The sequence below is a fragment of the Poecilia reticulata genome, linkage group LG3, assembly GCF_000633615.1.
Source record: "Poecilia reticulata strain Guanapo linkage group LG3, Guppy_female_1.0+MT, whole genome shotgun sequence".
Classification (NCBI taxonomy): Eukaryota; Metazoa; Chordata; class Actinopteri; order Cyprinodontiformes; family Poeciliidae; genus Poecilia; species Poecilia reticulata.
This window is the reverse complement of record NC_024333.1, coordinates 10500506-10515189: the sequence shown is the minus strand read 5'-3', so window position 1 is coordinate 10515189 and position 14684 is coordinate 10500506. Positions and strand designations below refer to the sequence as shown.

The window sequence follows — 14684 nt, the reverse complement described above, 5'->3', positions numbered from 1 at the left end:
ATTATTCTCATGTTTTTTATTGTATTTTATTATTTTAATCAAGCCCGTTTTCCTTGCCGTTGTAACACAAAGCAGAGGCTGACAGCATCCAGCCTTTGGCTGAACCATATCTCCTTTATGCTGATGTGCTTTTATGAAAAATGATGGAGATGCTGATAATGGGGCTCGCTGAACGCGTAGCAGCAGTATTATGTTGTTTGAGCTGCATCTACAAACAGGAAACAGACGTTCGCATGCACGCAAACACACCACAAGGGACCTAAACTACAGCTGTAAGTCAAAAGTGAAAACAGGAACTGTTGACTACAGACACTAACTACAATGACTCGGTCTTTGTGATGCAACAGCGCGTCTCTCTTTTTGGGCTTCTAAGTGGCTTTTGGAGATGAAGAAGTCCTGGACATGCACTTGTTGGACTCTGCTGTTTTTCTTCCTCGAAGGAACATTTTTGCTATGAGGTGTTTTATGGCCACTGACTTGCTAAGACATGCACTAAAGCTGCTTGCGTGAATCATGGCATAAGGCAGCGTTGTTCATTTTTTTCGCCCCACGAAAACTTGCGAGAACACTTTATAAAGCTCGCCCTATAAAAGACACACACGTGAAGCTGCTAGCCCGCTGTTTAGCCTGTTGGAATAAATGAGCAGAATTTAAAAAGCTAGGTCTACTCACACAACATCGACAACATGCGGAGGGCTGAACTGAGCCGAGCGAGGATGCATCAGTCAGTTGTGTGACGAGTCCAGACAGCAACGGGCATTTCTCCACCTTCCAGCTTCAATATCCAACACTATGCGGGCGTGGCGACGACTTACAACGGCAACGGCGACGCTGGGGGGTCGCTCTCTCCTCCTCTGGAAACATAAAACGATTCTAAAAGTTATTGCTGGGCTGGAGGAGCAACAGTGTAAGTGCGCTGCACAGAGACCGACGTGGCAAAGCAGCACCTCCTCTGCTCGCGTCGTCATCCAAACGCGACTCTGAAGAGCTACCCGCTGCATGGTGGCCGTGACGAGAGCCTGGGCCGGTTCTTTTCCGGGATCCGAATCATTTGGCTCAGATCTTCTGGAAAAGTGAATTCTTTCGGCTAAAGATGTTCACTTAGTTTTACTTCTTGATTTGCAACTAAGACCAGCTTTGATGTTTATTGAGAATATGTCCATTCATAAATGTAGCTCAACACGTTTGCTATTAAAAAACATAACCTATAAAACACAATACGCTTATGTGGTTCTTTTATTTATGTTGTCTGTTAAATTAGAAGCACTGAGCTGTGCAGCATATGTAAGCATGCTCCTTTAGTGTTTGTATTCCACATTTCAGGTAGTATAGGTAGCTATTAATGGCACACACCAGATATAACACTTTCTGTAATGCAGGGCTGTCAAACTCACTTTCATTTTGGGCCAAATCGAGGTCACAAATATTCTCAAAGGGCTGGTTGTGGCAGAATGTCTTGACAAAACTACCTTATTAATAAACTGTTAAAATATTAACAAATGCATTCTGTAGAAACGAAATAGTACTGAGCATCTTTTAATGTATTTGGCACTACGCAGACAGAAACTGCTTTGATTTGGCTGATAAAATAGCATTTCACTATGCAGCTGTTACCATTAAAGACCTATTTCCTATTTTGTGAGGGCCACATAAAAAAGTTATGGTGGGCTGATTTGGCCCATGTATGGCAAGCCGTTTTAACATAAATTCGGTTTCGTCTGACTATCCGTAATTACATTCCAGATATCTAAAAATGCATTTTGACTAGGCAAAACTACATTTTGACTATCCGGAATGGCAATTTAAGATATCTGTATTTACATTCTGACTAGTAAGAATAATAATTCAAGATATCTTCAATTACATTTTGACTAGTCAAAATTGCTTTCAAGATATATCAGTTATTTTGTCTAGTTGAAATATAATTAAAGATATCTTAAATCGCTAAAACGTCTAGTCACAAAACAATTTGAGATCTGGAATATAAGGGCGGCAAAACCTAATTTATGTTAAAACGGCTTGCCATAGCTCCGGGCCTTGAGCTTAATACATAATACTCTAATGCATGCCCTGGCCCCCTAATTGTAAAATCCAACATAAATGTTGTTAAATTACTTTTTTTTTCTTTTTTACTAAAACTGGCATTTGAGATAAAGCAAGCAGAACTGGCTTTCCTTTGTACACGAATCAGTCAAAAGTTCACACATATGCATACCTGAGGGAAAGTACTTGGAGGCTCAGATAGGCTTTCTCAATGAGCAGTATTTATGTTGTAATGGCACAACAACAACACGGAAGAACAGAAAGAAAAGAAGAGGCTTAAAGGTGTTCATATAAATGAGTGGGCAAAATGAACAGGCTCAGTCACATCACAACTCCAGAAAGCTACATCTGCACAGTCGCAGTTCAGGCACATTTTGACAGATAAGAGTTATGAGCTGGAGATCAAAGGAAAGCGCAAACAACAGATCAGGTTTATCACGCAGGTTTACACTTATCAACGCAATATTGCTCTGGTTTACGGAGCTCAGGCGCACTTGAAGTCAAAGCTGTTTTTCCTCTCATCCACGAAGCCACAGAGATGGCAAACGATAAGTAGCGGCAGAAAAATAAATAAGACGGACAATAATCCATCTGTAAACTGAGACACACATATGAGACATCATATCCATGAAATTAGTTAAAGGGAAGATGTAACTGTACAACTGTACAAAAAATAAATGAATATAAAAAATATAGGATTTAATTTGCACTTCAGACATTCTTAATCTTATCCACACTACATTTACCTCTTTGCGTGAGTGCTGTGACATTGCAGGAATAAGTTAGAAAACATTGTTAAAACTGTCTTTAAATGTTCCCATTTTATCATTTGTGTCGTTTTATGCAGCCCTTTTCTCATATATCTCGGTGGGTGAAGTTGAAATTTACTAGCTGATAAAAAACAAAAAACAAAAAACTAGAACCAATCATGCCATTTGATTTTATATGCGGGAGGTTTTTGTGTTTACAGGGAAACACAAAAACCCTGTAAACACCCTGTAGTAAATGTAGTAGTAGTAAATGTTTTAAGGGAGTGTTTATTCCAAACTGAATTTAAAGATGATTTCATGAAGCTGAATATTTATTCATGCCTGTTTTAGACAGCGTTGTGGTGATTTAGTCACAAACAGGGTGATGCAATTTTAAACAAGACAGATCTATAGTTTCAAGCCAAAAACAAGACTATTTTTGTCACAATTCTACTTAAGATTTTGTATTTTATTTATCTTTTTATTATTCTAGAGAGGGTGATGTGATACTTCTAATGTCTGTCACAAATGATTCGAAACATCTATAGAATACGTCCCCTACCTTCAATCAAGAACAACACAATGACAGGGACGGTATATTTTTCTTCAACTGTTAAGATTCAAGAGAGAGAACAATGCTACATAAAAGTTAGAGTTTATTAATAAATTCAAACCAACTATACATGATTTTAAGCAACAGAGAAGAAATCAAGGGTAACCATATGTTCACAATGTGCAACTATAAAAAAAAAAAAAAAAGTTTGGAGTGTGTCCTACATCACTCAAAATCATCACTTATTTACACACAGTTTTATTTTTTTTTTCCAAGTGAGAACTAAATGCAAATATGTAATTTATTGCCTGCACAAAGATTTACAAACATGTTCAAAATAACCCCGACTGCTTTTTGTGGCACAGCTTCCTTCAAAACCTTAAAAAATTATATTCATTGCACTCACTTTAAGATGCACAGCAGATGTGAAAAAATACACTTATTTACAACACTTACAAATTTAAGCATAAAGTGGACAGGGGTCTTTTCATATTATTAAGGATTCAAATAGGTGTAATGTAACAGCTATAGTTAGTTTACTGGCCCTGATTGAAATCGCAAAAGCATTTATTATCTTATTACTACCAGGAATTGCCTGTATGCTGCTGCACAACAAACATCCAACCTGAGGTTGACGTGACATTAAGCTGTGACTTTGATGCTACCTCAGAGTTTTTTAAGCACACAAACAAACCAGCAGAGGGGAGTGTTTCTCCGAATATTAAACAAGGGAAACCATTAGAAGCTCGCAGCATTTCACAATTTACAGGTTTCACTGAGTCTTTCAAATAGATTTCAATCTTCTTTATATCTAATTAGGCAAAAATAAAAAAAATTTAAATTAAAAAAATGTTGCGTCATTCTTTTTAAGAGTTTACCCACAGCCAGAAAAGGCCAATGAGTTGTGCACGTTTGCTGAGAGGTCAGAAATGGTTTCCCTGCTGGACGGCTCAGATGACAACACTGGTGGCGGTCCGGGAAATTTTGTCCTGTGAAGGAGAAAATGACTTTAGATTCACTTCAGAAGTGATGCGGGCAGGCCAAACATTTCATCATGTCTATGTTGATCATTTTTGTGTTTACTTAAACAATGAGTGCCTTACAGGGTACTCATTCCTCCGTGGTCCTGGTTTCTGTCCTGGCTCGAATTCTGTGTACTTGGGAGGCTTGTCAACCCAGAGTCCTCCTCCACCTCCTCCCCCTCTTCTATTCCCTGCTGCTCCTCTCCTGCTGCTGGAGTCATCATCAGAGCCCCACGATCCCCTGGAGCGTCTTGCTGCTGGAGGAGAGTAGCCCCCTCTGGACCTGCTATCAAACAAATCATCCCTGGAACGGGAGCGAGGGCGATCCATGCCCGGTTTCGATCTATTGTGACCTCTCCCGTCGAGGGATTCCTCACTGTAGCTCCGGGGAATTCCTCTAGATCTGGTTGGAGAGGGGTAACGCCGCCCGCCTGCTGCCCCACGCTCATCGTAGCGGCCAAAGCCACTGCGGCTGCTCTCGCTGGAGCTGGGAGGTTGGGTCTTGGGTGCCGGGGGTCTTCCTGAATACTTATCCCTGTTTGGTGGAACTGCATTCATGCGGCGGTTCATTGGGCCATCATCAAGAGCAGAGATCATACTGGGAGCCCCCGGGGAAAATGGGACATTCATAGGCATGTGCTGGGGAGGAGGAGGCATCTGCTGCATGCGGGAGGGTGGCACGGACTGTCAGGAAAAGAAAAATATCAGTTTATTTCACCTTACAAATATATTCAGTTATGCACAAGAACATTAAATTATGTGAACTGTGAGCAAGATCTTTAATCCAAGAAAGTGGGGGGAAAAATAAAAATTACATTCTGAATCAGTAGCAAAGCTTACAGATAATCATGCCAGGATAATTCCTGCAGTATACAATAAAGCCAACTCCTACTTTTTACGTGGAGAAAAAAAAACAAAACAAAAAACCTTACAGACAAGACTGCAGCTGAAAGATTACCATATAACACTTCAAAGCAGATTTGAGCTCTACTTCAACCTACCAGGGACCTGGACAACATGGTTCTTAAATTATACACAAACCAAAACATCAAGGAAAGGCTGAGGCCATAGATGTTAAAACTATGGACTTTTAACATCTAGAGTTAAAAGTTATTGAACATTTAACAAGTGAAAATTGAGGCACATGTGGAAGTGGGTGGTGATTTCTTTAGAGCACGTTGAAAAGGTCAAAGGAGCAATTGATGCACCCAAACTTAGGTTTTTAAAGGGAAATATAATGATATTATGACCAGTGATGATAGTAATGCATTATAAAATGACGCGTTGCTGACGTCAGACCACTTTTTCAGTAATGAGTAATCTAACGCGTTATTTCAAATCCAGTAGTCAGACTACAGTTACTTTATGAAATCACTTTGCGTTACTATTTTCCAAGACTCACAGTTTCAGTGTTAGCAGCGACAGAAATGTAAACAATGGAGGGAGGAGAGAGATGCGCATTTCGTTGCTGGAAAAACAGAAACTATTTTGAGTTTCTGTCGCCAAGTCTGATTATTATAAACGGCTTTGTCTTGTTTTGTTTCTAAAGTCACCTGCAAATTTAATGAGTCGTGTGTTGCACTTTTTGGGGCTCGTTTTTGAACGTGAAGTTACTCATTTGGGCTTGGAAAGAAGCAGAGACGCATAATAAATCCCAGAATTTGTCTGTCATCCAGGTTGTTTTAGTCAGGCAATCCCTGGCCATCATTTCCCGATTGATCCGTCCCACTGTGACTGTGTTAATGTCAAGTTAATATATTACCTGTGAATTACATCAAGCTTTGTGTTGCGCTCCAGAGAACTGCAAACATTGAGACTAATATGAACAGCGCAATAAACGTGAAATCAGCCGTGAATGAACATGTCCGTAAAGTTGCGCAACTAAACGCCATTATAATAATTGATATTAAGATAAGTGTCACAAATCTGTGCAGAAGGATATCCGAGTTGTGGAGCGGCAGGAGGAGCGCTGTGCGCTGCGCTCTGACAACACACGCAGGGCAGTAACGCAGAACCTGGAGACTTTGGCAGGGAGGGGGCCTGCTTAGAGTTTTCCAGACAATAGTGGAACACACAAATTACAAACTTTTTTTGTACTGTTGTAACCATTAAACAATCTCCCCTTCAGTTCAGCCATACAAGTGGAGGCACATTATGGATGTTATAAAATAGCTTGCAATTAAGTGTTGGCAAAGCTCCAAGTAATTTTCACAGGTGGTGGGGCGTTGTTGTTAGCAGCTGCTGAAAGTAACTAAACAAGTTACTTTTAATGCAACTTAGTTACTTTCCAAATCAAGTAGTCAGCAATCTCACTAAGTTACTTTTTCAAGGAGTAATCAGTAATCCGATTATAGTTACTTTTTCAAAGTAACTATGCCATCACTGATCATGACGCATGCATAGTTAGCTTCTAAATAAAAAGCACAAAGAAGCAAAGAAAATGAATTAAAGTCCACAGGAACAGTGACACATAGGGTCCTATGTAAAGTTGTAATTTAAATATTCAAGGTTAAACATTAATATGGGGAATATACCTGTAGAAGAGGACTTGTGACATCCATTCCTCGCACCTGGTTCTCCAGGTAGTCAAGCATCTGATTGGTGTTGGCAGAAACATGGCTGCCTTGGACACTGGGAGGGGGCATGCTGTAAGCTTGAGGGTGAGGGAGGGGCATGGGCTTTAGAGGGATGCTCTTCCCAGAGACAGATCCTAGAGAGGAAAAAACAACAAAACAAGTTCACAAAAGAGTTAAAGGAGAGCACACATCTATCAGAAAGCTGATACGTTTTAGTGTCAAACCTGTTTTTGAACGAAGCTTAGTAGATCAATAATAATGCCTCAAAGGCCAAATGGGCTAAAGTCAACCAACAGTTTAAATTTCTCAGTTTAGTTTTTAGCCACCTTAAGATACTACCTCTCATACTACCTCAACTTTTCCTCTCTTGCTCTTGGTGAAGGCAGATGCCGTTTTCCTCTGCTCCCTCCCTGCTCTGTTTTTGTCCCGTCTTTTTCTATATTTTTTGGAGCCTTTCTTTGCACATCTTCCAAATCTACAACTTATGAACCTGCTCAACCGATCTCTCAATGCAATTGATCACATTTTCTCAAAGAGGAGACTGGGCACAGGAGAGCCCTTTTTTCCTGCGGGGACACACCCGGCGGGATTCACCCTGGATTTATTCATGATAACAGGATTTCAGGTGTTTGGAGCTTGTGGATTCCTGTCTTATCAACAAATTTGTGATGGACTTGGCCAAACTAGCGAACACTCAGACTGTTGTTGTAGACGGAGATGCAAGTTGGATGCAAGTCTTGTTGAGACTTTCAGCCCAGCTGAGGACTCAAAAACTCACTAACAGGATGGAATCGATCTTGGAGAAGTTGCTACTTTCAGCTCAGTGGAACTACCAAACTAATTTGGATGATTGGGAACTGAGATGTATCGGAGAGACTTTAGGGAAGATCGAAATTTTATTATCTACCCGACCTAAGACATTCTGTATCTGAATTGGCTTTCCCCGTGTGGCCTTGGAAGGGCTGCATATTTCCAATCTCCTTGAAGATATGTAAACATAACACTCCTTCCCTCCTGTTATCCATGTAGAATGGAGCTGAGCGCTCCCAAGGCCATCATGCCTTGATAACACCCTCATTGGAAGTCGGGCCAGTGATGTCACCACCTTCACTCATGTCTTTGTTTTGTCTGAATGTTGCCATTTGCCCCAATGTGTCCTTTCCTCTTTATTTATGTTTTTGTTAGAAACTGTGGAGTACTCACTTTTAACCCAGAAAAGGAATTAGATTAGCCACTCTTTAGCTTATATTTTAGAAACTGTAGAGTACTCACTTTTTAGATGCAGAGAGACTCCTATTATTGCAACCCAGAAAAGGAATTATAACAAACTTTCTTCTTTAAAGAAGAAAAAAAAATTCACAATGGCGATACGATAAATGTCCACCGCTTGTTCACAGAACACAGATGCTGGTCAGAACTCCAAACATTAAAAACACAGCAGTTGTTTAAAATTGTGTTTATAAATTGTGTGGATAACAATAAGACACCCATTTGCTATAGAAGTAGGAAAAAACAAATACTAGGATCAGTGTTTTAGTGGGCCGAGAAGCAGATAATTTCTTTGTGTACCTGGATAGAGGGCTGGGTTCATCTGTGAGGATGCATGACTCAATGGCGCATAAATTGGCTGTCCGTTCATCCACGGATTCATGGCCCTCTGAGCCTCCTTCATCATGCGATGCTGCATAACAGCTGAAATGTAACAAAGGTAATGTTCAAAATAGTCAGAACTGTAAAAAAAAAATGAAGCAAATGGCATATTCCAAGTAGCAATTGCTACACTATTTGGGATACGCTTTTATTAAATCATTTGATTGCTACAACATCACTGATCTTTACCTCTTTCAGGACAGCAGCATTTCTGTGGACAACAGGGGCAGCGGACATAGCAGCAGCAAATCTGTGGGCAGCACTGGCAGCAGCAGATACAGATGAGTAAGAGCAGGAGGAGGGCCCCGATGATGATGAACAGCACCGTTAGCCAATCTAGGAGAGAGAAGAAGAAACAGTGGGTCTGGGTGAACTGTGCTACAGAAGGAAACATCCCAGCTAAGAAGTTCACGTTCTCTGTTTCTTACGGTAGACGATGAGCTTGACTTCTTTGTCCGAGTCACCAGTGGTGTCTCCAGGAGCGTCAACAGCACAGAAGTAGACCCCGTTGTCCCACCACATCACCTCATTTATCACCAGGTCTGCCTCTGCGCAAACACACAAATGTACATCAATGTTAAATTAAATTTTGGTTGTCCAGATAAAACTGCCTTCTATAAAGTTTTTTTTTCTTCACATTAGTTGTATTGATGAGTATGGGATGAAGAATGACATTACATGTCAATGAAGAAAATAGCAGACTTTATTGGTTTGGCTTTCAAACATCAATTACAAAACATAGACTTTTTTTTTTTAAAGTTCAGTCAAAAGATGCTGCCCATTACCTCGCAATAGTTTGAGTTAAGTAAATATATTTTTAAGACTCGGCACATAATAAAAGAGTGGTATGATAAAGCAATCTCCTAACTAAAATTAAACATCTTATAGAAACTCACTATTTTGCATCGAGATCTTTCGCTCCCGATAGTCAGTTCCCAGAGTCGCCTGATTGGTTCCTCTCTTCTGGATGACGACTCGAACCGTCCGCTGACTGTCTTGGCAGTCGTTCGCCGGGTCTTGTCCCAGCTGCAGCGCAGACTGGTAGGCTGTTAAAAACAAAAACAGAGGCATGACTTGAATCATAACTTTGTCACTTATTCAATTGTGTGTGCTCCAAGGGTTCCTGAAGTTTTCCATATTAAGATTTCAGACTCAAGTTTCAAATGTTAGAAGATGAGATTTATTCGAAAACAAAGAGATGATTCTCAAGTACCAATTTATTCCCATCATTTAAACTCCATGTATGCGGATTAGGATGAGATTCAACTTGACACTCTGAATACATGCTCTGTAGCATAATTTGTTGACTTGTAATTTTCTCCTTGTCCTAAATCTAGTTCTATGAAGGATCAATTGAACTGAAGAAATATCAACACCTGCACCAAATGCACCTGCACCACCCGTTTTCTCTGACATGAAGTAGATATACTTTACCTGTGGAGTAGTACTCCAGGACAGGATCCTTGCAGAAGGACTTGAATCTCCAGGTGACAAGAACTTCATTGGGGTTTGCAGACGTGGAGTAATCACAGCGGAGAGTCACTGAGCCGAAAAGAGCTGTGGAGCGCTGTGTCTCAGATACTGTCACTTGTATACAAGCGGACTCTGCGGAGAAACAGATTAAAGATGTTGCAGATTCAAACCAATGTAAAAGGTGAAGCTGATTTGGAGGACTTAGGCTGTCCTTTCTTTGGAAGTGATAAGAGTCGAGCAATGTTTCCGTGGGCCTCTTCCAAACAAGGAGATCATTTCAGACTGGCAAAACCAGAAAGACGGGTAGCACAGACACAAACACCGGAAATTACTCTCTGTGAAACTACAAATCATTCAAAAAGGTGGAATGAAAACTTTTTTGACTTAAAACTAAATGGTTAAAACTAAACTGGACCAGGAAGCAGTGACCTGTAAATATTGTTTATAAAAAACTTTTATTTTTTCTCCCCCCATTTTTTTGGACCTTAATAGTGAAGCAATAAGCTGGCCTAATAGAAAATTCATGTCAACAGTAACAACAAACGAATGTATTTAGATACAAATAAAATGCGTAAATGTCGAATTGATACCAAATAGGCTGTTCAAAAGAATACTTTCATTTTTATCTATTAAACATCGTCACGTGACCGATACCTTATCTTCAGAAGGCTCAACTCGAAATGAATGAATAACAACCAATTTATATAAACATAAGTTTAATAAACTACGAAGATAGAAAGCAAAAGGGTGTTATTTACCTTTCAGAAGAGACAGTAGGAAGACTGCGACAAGTATTCTCCACATGGTGGTGAAATAGACACCCATACACACCAAAAAAACAAACAAAAAAACCCCTCCGGCTCTGAAATGCTCACTCAAACTTCGACCAGGCCACAAATATTAAAAACTATTTTTCTGAAAAACAAGCAGAGCTAAGACTATGTTTCCACCTCGACCTAAAACAAGCTAATCATTGTTCATCTCTAAATTTTTAGCTCCCCTTCTCTTACGGCTGAGGCTGATACTGAGCTCGCCTCTGGCCACACCCCGAAACAGGTGAACTCATCCGGGGCTGTGACGTATGCGGGTGAACTGAATTCCCCCTCGCGCACCTTACCAACAGACAGAAAGTAAAATAAATGCACATTTGGAAAAACAGAAACATAAATATGTGATATGTAAGAATCTCCAAATACAAATAACATCAGCTGGTTTCTCTATGCATTAATTGTTCTGAAAAAAAAAACAAAAAAACTGACCTACATAATTTTGTAAAACCAGGATGTATCATTCTCAACGGGAACAAAAAGTCTCAAATTACAATAAAGACATTACTTATGAAATAACTGTGAAAATATGTCATTAAATTAATAAAACTAGAAACAAGCAGATAAATATTTTATTATATTTGATAGAATTCTACATTATACTGCGTTAAATTTTTTAAATTAAAACTTAAATATTTTGATTTTGTCTTTAAAACTAGATTATTTCATAATATTATTTAAGTATTTATTTCATTATCAGTCCACCAGGAATTAATTTAAACTGTGATCAGATGGCTGTAAAAATAGACTTCACACTGTTACCACACACAAGAGAGACAAATATAACTGCTTAGCTATATTTATGTCATAATAATATAAAACAAATCTACAGGACTATACGCTTCTCTGCTCTTACCACAGGTTTGGAACTGCAGATGGCAACCCAACAAACCCAACACATCCTTAGCCAACGAACTTGAAAGCCACATCTTGCTTTGCAAAATTGTTTGATAATATAAGGCCATTAAAGTTTTTTTATTTTTTTTACCTTAAATATAATGGGGAGGAGACTTGCCCTCACTATGCAGGATTAAGTCTTTATAGCACTTACACATTTTTTTCAAAGCTACATAGTCCACACCCTAGAAAGTTATTTTCTCTGTCTCATAAATATGCTTGCAGTCATGTAGCTTCCAGCACAAAAACAAGAAGCGCTGCTCTTCCTGACTCAAGTTTTTATCTTTCTCCCAGTACTTTTAATCTGTCGAGGTAGAATAGCTAAGCATTTATAAAAGTATTGATGCAATTCTTGAAAATCTACAGAAGCTCATGTGCATCCCTGTCTTCAGAACAAAATGTTTTGCAACGTTGTTGGATAGAAACAGTACGGGACATCTGGTAGTTTTGGGTTCTAGTTTGTTTCTTGAGCTATTTTACAGTAGACTTAAAACCAATGGGTTTTAAATGAAAAACTTTTAAAATAATAAAAAAAGATAAACTTAGAATATATGAATCACATGTTATCATTTTGTAGCGTTTTTTTTTTTTTGTGAAGGCGTAATGTTTATTTCAAACCGGTAGGTGTCAGTAAAAACTTTACTCTCATTTGCTCACACGCATCGGGATCTGGTTGTTTACTTGAAATCACAAAAGTATTCACCCTCTTATTACTTCATCAGACTTACCCATCGCCTTGTAAATATACACACATTATCTCCCCAAAGAATCTCAATTGATCTGCATGTAAACTGGACCGCGTGTGCTCCTCAAATTTCCCAGCACCTGTTTTGCTTCTGCTTGCACCCCCACTGCACCTGGAGCTCCTCAAACTATTTTTCTAGGAAATATCTGCCAAGATCCACTCGCGGTTTCCTGCCTGTGCTCGCACTCATCCTGACCATCTGCTGAGGCTTCAGAGCAACAACAATGTATTCACTCTCAGATTATTACATTTTGTGCTGGGCATTTTAATGAAACTACATACTAAATATAACTTGTCTGCACATTAAGGTTTTGCTATTACTTTTATTATTTTTAAGTGCTTTAAATTCCAGTTTGTTTCATACGTTTCTTTATTCAGATGGATTCCATTAGAGTTAAAAAGTAGTGATTTTATCTAAGGTTTATGGCTTAGAACCAAACGTCATTTTCTAACCTCTGTTTTAGTTGCTTTCTCTGGTGCTTTAAAGTTATAACCAGAATGTTTTATCCTGCACTAAAATGCATCACGAGCATACAACATGTAGCTATAATAGTGCCCCATGCAGGTAATGTTTGAAATTATAATTCAGCATATCATTTTTTTTTGTATTTTACTAATTGTTTTAATATTTTACTAGCTTTCGTTCTTAAAAACTGGTTCATTTAATGTAAATAGGTGAATTATGTTCAGCTATTATTTTCCATTTCTCTGCAGTAGCATGTGGAGTCATGTGATCCAGAAGGGGAATCTAAACATCCACCATCAGTGAAATGCTCCAAGTGTGAATAGAGATGGACTCCATTAATCTTTTATTGTTTTTAAGTTGTCACCTAAAATCTCTGTAATACATGACAGTTTTTAATTCGGACGGGACAAAAGGTTCAATAGTTTAAGTGCTATGGATGATTGGTCAGAGGAGTTCTGGCTTTACCTCAGGATCTCCACCCACTACATGAAGATCCTCTAAAGGCAGGCAGCCAGGAGGCTTCCTGATTATTTGGTCAAACTATTTAGGCTGTGTTAAATTCTTTCAAGTCAAACCCATAACAGGAACACACAAAAAAAGGAACACATTTTACATGATGGTGATGTCATGCTGAGCTTCTGTAGAAGTGAGAGCTACTCACTGACATTCCTGAGAAATTATCAAGCTGGTCACTGTTGGAGCTCTTCCCTCCCATCTCAAACAAGCAATGAATGAAGGCCATAAGGTCATGAAAGGAACTGATCTTCCCATTCAAATATCATTTTCAGTAAAAAGTAGAACTAAAACCAAAAAGCTTTTATTAAAATTGTCAAAAACTTTGCACAACCTACCAATAAGACAGTGGTTTATCGTCTTACATTTCAGAAGGTTTAATTATTTGACTGTTCTTTGCAGAATCTCAATAGATTATCTAAACTTTAAAAGTTCTTCGATCAACTCCAGTCAAAAAAATAACATTAATTACAAAGATAATTTAGCTCATTTTTGAACTAAATTATCATTTCTATTTAGTAATAGTAACTATTTACTAGTCGGTAAATCATAAATAAATATGGTAAAATAGCTACTAAATATTTACTATTTACTAAATATTTTACTATTTTGTAAATAGTAAAATATTTACTAAAGATTGTAATATACTTAGTAAATATTAAAATGTGAGTAATTATGTACAAAAACAAATATCATTTAATGTGGTGTGTATCTTTTTCTGTCTTTCTGGTATTTCCCTGAGTTCTGTGAGTATTTCTGTCATTTTGTGATTAAAATTCTTGTTTTGTTACTCCACTGCGTCTGAGTCCCCTTCAATCCTTGCTAATCAGGGCATTCAGTGGTTTTTAGCACATTTTGACAAGAGATACATTTTTAATCGTACTGTAAAGCCAGATATTTATATTTTTGTTTATTTGCCAAAACGTTTTTTATGACATATATGTCATATGCATTTATGACGTACATATGTAATATATATGTCATGACATATATCACATGTCATACATGTGATGATATGACATATTTGAAACAAAATGTAATATTGATGAATTAGTAATGAAAAATCCAGGCAGATATTTGCACTTGAACTGGCAGAATGGTGTGTGACTTTACACACAGCTGCATAGTCACAACAGACGCTCCAGGATAACAATGGACAAAGGACATGAG

At 38.5% G+C, this 14684-nt stretch overlaps 2 protein-coding genes across 3 annotated transcripts in view; both read right to left on the bottom strand.

Annotated features, from left to right (window-relative positions):
• The window catches only part of tmem39a (transmembrane protein 39A), a 16393-nt gene extending 15388 nt beyond the window's left edge, over window positions 1-1005 (bottom strand). Inside the window, exons 1-2 of one of the 2 annotated variants that reach the window (XM_008404474.2) lie at window positions 948-1005; window positions 673-854 (exon numbers count right to left, since the gene is read on the bottom strand). The gene's annotated coding sequence lies outside the window, so the exon portion shown is untranslated. The other variant, XM_008404473.1, reaches the window with a different exon arrangement.
• Window positions 1006-3431: 2426 nt separating this feature from the next.
• Window positions 3432-11144, bottom strand: ildr1a (immunoglobulin-like domain containing receptor 1a). The gene is made up of 9 exons (XM_008404477.2): window positions 10825-11144; window positions 10028-10198; window positions 9490-9639; window positions 9022-9141; window positions 8783-8929; window positions 8513-8635; window positions 6902-7077; window positions 4449-5051; window positions 3432-4334 (listed from the first exon to the last, which is right to left on the bottom strand). The coding sequence occupies exons 1-9, from the start codon at window positions 10889-10891 to the stop codon at window positions 4296-4298; spliced, it is 1596 nt and encodes a 531-aa protein (XP_008402699.1). The 5' UTR covers window positions 10892-11144; the 3' UTR covers window positions 3432-4295.
• Between the last annotated feature and the right edge of the window lie 3540 nt (window positions 11145-14684).

Bases quoted from the DNA above. Each gene is read 5' to 3' on its own strand.
- ildr1a (XM_008404477.2), bottom strand. From the start codon at position 10,891: ATGGGTGTCTATTTCACCACCATGTGGAGAATACTTGTCGCAGTCTTC. The intron at 9,640-10,027 runs GTAAAGTATATC...TGTTTTTAACAG, and splicing joins CCTGGAGTACTACTCCACAG to CCTACCAGTCTGCGCTGCAG. The intron at 8,930-9,021 runs GTAAGAAACAGA...TCTCTCTCCTAG, and splicing joins AGTCAAGCTCATCGTCTACC to ATTGGCTAACGGTGCTGTTC.